The 3,728-nt window shown below is 34.9% G+C and overlaps 1 protein-coding gene across 1 annotated transcript in view; it reads right to left on the bottom strand.

Moving 5' to 3' along the window:
• Positions 1–2,232: 2,232 nt before the first annotated feature.
• LOC107747084 (uncharacterized) overlaps positions 2,233–3,728 on the bottom strand; it is a 9,845-nt gene continuing 8,349 nt past the window's right edge. The window contains exons 10-16 of the mRNA XM_016561507.1: positions 3,508–3,558; positions 3,351–3,425; positions 3,161–3,235; positions 3,005–3,082; positions 2,709–2,762; positions 2,341–2,416; positions 2,233–2,248 (exon numbers count right to left, since the gene is read on the bottom strand). Of these exons, the coding sequence (XP_016416993.1) occupies positions 2,233–2,248; positions 2,341–2,416; positions 2,709–2,762; positions 3,005–3,082; positions 3,161–3,235; positions 3,351–3,425; positions 3,508–3,558 (425 nt within the window). The remainder of the gene's footprint in view (positions 2,249–2,340; positions 2,417–2,708; positions 2,763–3,004; positions 3,083–3,160; positions 3,236–3,350; positions 3,426–3,507; positions 3,559–3,728) is intronic.

Below are 3,728 nucleotides of genomic sequence, written 5' to 3'. Positions count from 1 at the left end.
GCGTCTGCTTTTGCTCCCTTGGTGACGTGGCAAAGGGATCTCATTATAATATTTCCGCCCCTTAATCTGTAAGTTTCCACCCACGACGCCATCTTGTATTACATATTGTAAAAAGGGGCATAACATGTCTCCTTTAAACAAATCAATTTTGCTTGGTTGTAACAGCAGCTATGCTAATTATGTCTCTATTTGTTTCTCTGTTTCTGCCACGGGATTGACATCCCATTGACACTTGTAGAAACTTAATTTTCTGTAAAGTTGCTTTGCGCTATACAAATAAATCTGAATTGAATTGTTCTGTGCTTCTCTTTTGAAGGAGCTCCTCGCCACCTACCACCGCACACGTGACAGGAGAGAAAGGGAGAAAGGAACACCAATACAGTCTCAGGCGTAACAGTAGGAACTAGATGCTGCTGATCGTCTCATCTCATGTCAAGATATTCTGTCACAGCTGCTGCTTCAGGAATCCACAGCAAGTTTCTCTCCAGAGAGTGCAGGACTAAGACTGACAGCAGCAGCTGATCGATCTCACACGTCAACAGACTTCATGAGCAGCCAGCAGGATCTGATGATTTGCACAGCTGATAACCAGTTAACCTAAATGTTCTCAATCCTGGGAAAGAGACATGGCTCTAACGACACCCTGTTCACCATGAATTCATAATGCCAAAGTCAGAACTTTTTTTTAATACTCAGAATCTGCTTTAATACTCATAATGTAGTTACTGTGCTTTCTTTTTGTAGGTCAGTTTAGTTACAGCATCAGAGAAGAATCAGAAAATACTCCAAAAAACACCTTTGACATGCACTGAACTGTCCAAAATATGGTTGTTAATTTTTTTTTTCATAACAAAAAAACAAAACAATCTAAGACTGGCGAAGAAAAGAAAAAAGTTAGCATATTCTCAACATTCAAAGCAAAAAGCCTGATGTGTTTAGTGCTACTGACAGAACTACATTGATCTATGGTTAAAATTACTCTTAAGGTTAAAAATGTGAAAGTCCTACAAACAAAACAGAAAAGTTTGTTTTCATGTGTATATTTATCAAATATAAATCTCACACTTCTTTAACTGCAGCAAAGCAAAAATAAATAAACAACTACAAAAAAACAAACAAACAGCATTTATGAAATATCTTAAAAAAATGAATGAATGTTAAAAGCAGTATATAAGAAAATACATGAAAGCAAGACAAATCATCTGTCTCATTGTCTTGGCAAAAACACAGGCATAATTTTATAACACACAAAAAAATCACTGTATTTATATCTATTAATCAAACACTTTTTTTATTCTGTTGGTTCTACTGGCAGCACAATTATATAATAATGTAATAATATCTTTAGAGCAGTTTCGCCTAGAGTTGTGTTAAACATAAGTGCTCACCTGTGAAGGATCTGATCATCCTCAAATGCATGTGTTTTGTGTCAAGAAAGCAACCATACATTCGTGTTGTGTTTTACTTTCTTTCTTTTATATTAATTTATAGTAATTTATCATTTAATCATTCAACTTCTTGGCTGATAGAAGACAGTTAATAGAGTTTTGGGTATTTTGGGTACCAGACAAGACTTCCTGTTAACAGGTTTTGGGTATTAGACTACTTTGCTGACGGGTTGTTCTGTTACCAGACAAAACAGATATTTTCTGATGGGATCTGGCGTCCGGCGCTGGATCTTAATTATCTGGAGTGAATATTCTAGAGAGGCATTTGTTTTGCTTACGTAATATGTGTACAGAGTGTATATGTATCTCTAAAGTAATTTAATCAAGCACGTGCGTCAGCAGTTCACTCAGATTCATTTCTTAAGCAAAGCGTCACTGTGTCTGCTGCTGTGAATCTCTTTTAGCCGTCTGTTGTCTTCACTGCACTCAGGGACCTTTAAACAGATAAAAGATGATGCATTATGCAGGTGATGTGAATAATGAGCTCATTCTGTTGACGATTTAGTTTTAAGATCAAAATGAACCTCTGATCATCACAAATAACTGAATCACTAAAAGCAGATTTATAATATAAAATAATCAATACATGCCACAATCTGCACGAACGCGTGCAAACTGTGACATTTTCAGTTATTGTAAAAATGATTGTACAATTGTAACATAATTCTTACGTGTTTTATTCTTCTTCCTCATGGGTTGAGCATAGGTTGCATCACCAGCATCAGCACCTGAAGAACACAAATGATAAATAACAACAAAATAATGATAAAATACATGATTTTCTTCAACGAGCCACGTGACTTTAGGAATCATTGTGATGTGCAGCAGAAACGGTGCTTGATGGTTAATTCTTAAGGTCAGTGGTTTGACTGTAACAGTGATGAAGCTTGACTTTGTGTTTCTCTCACCTCTGTCTGTGTTGTGCTTCAGGTCAGAGTACAAAGTGTCTCCAGACTCACTGCTCTTCCCTGATACAGAACAACAGACATTTGAACTACATTAATAACTGATCATATGAGGACGGAGCGATGGCTCAAACCACAAAGAAACCACAGAAGAGTATATGGATTAAAAATGTTAATCAATGTATTGATTAATAAGTGTGAAGATCATTTCCTGCCAACAGAATTACAATCAATAATTCTAATTATTTTATTTTATTAGCAGGTTCTGTAAAATATTTAGGCTATATTATTTTAAACATTTTCACATGATCTGTAACCTGCTGATGACAACATTTCAGATCATCTCTTTATTTACCTCTTTGTTTGTCCTCAGATTTCATTTCAATCAGAATATTACGAAGTCCAGCACCTATCATGAAAAACAAGAGGTTGGTTATGTGACTCTCTGCCTATAGGCCTGTTTTATTTCTGATCTAAATTCAGGAACGCAGAACCAGGCAGATGTGAATGTTGTGTACTTTTGTGTTTCTAAAAAAGTGAATTGGTTCTATCAGTCTTTATGATTGTAAAGGGTTTATTTTTCTGATAAAATTAATTTATCGGAGTTAAATGTGACGAATCATGTGATGATGCAGTTTGCTGTGTGTTTACCTTTGCCCTTGGTTTTCTTTTTGTCCTGTAAATCAATCTGTGCATAAACCAGATCACTGGGTCCTGCAGTATTAATATCTAATACAGAACAGAGGATCAGTCAAAGTGTTCAGAACATGCTGGAAATATTGTACTTTAGGAAAAACAGGATCTCACCGTTGCGTTTGGATTTCTTTACTTTGTTTCTGACTTCTGAGTATGTCACATCATTTGGCTCTGCCATGCTATCATCTAGAAAAAAAATATTAGAAAGAAATATGCACTTTTATTTCATTAATTAGAAAAGTATTAATGTTTCTGACGATGACCATATTGTTCAGGTGAAGTTAAGAGAATTTATGTTAACCTTTGTCCATCTTTTTCTTGTTTTTCTTGACAGTGACCTCTGAATATGTGACATCTGCCAATGGCTCCGGATCACCTTAAAAAAAGCTTATATGATTAAATTAATGATATTTGTTGATTTTGAATGATATGCGTTTAAATTAGGTTTATAAATCAACCTTTATCTCTCTTATTCACTTCAGTCACAACGTCATAAATGTGATCAGAACCTGCTGGACAGCAAACAAGCATTTGAGGATAAAAGGTACAAAGATATATATATATATATATATATATATATATAAAGTTTAAAGGAATAGTTAAAAAATTTGAAGAATGTTGAATCTGGTGTCCAATCACCATTGGGCCCCACTGACTTTAATTGAATGGGAAAAAAATA

Source organism: Sinocyclocheilus rhinocerous, unplaced genomic scaffold (assembly GCF_001515625.1).
Source record: "Sinocyclocheilus rhinocerous isolate Xijiao unplaced genomic scaffold, SAMN03320098_v1.1 scaffold1611, whole genome shotgun sequence".
NCBI classification, from domain to species: Eukaryota; Metazoa; Chordata; class Actinopteri; order Cypriniformes; family Cyprinidae; genus Sinocyclocheilus; species Sinocyclocheilus rhinocerous.
This window is presented reverse-complemented; position numbering and strand designations above follow the sequence as displayed.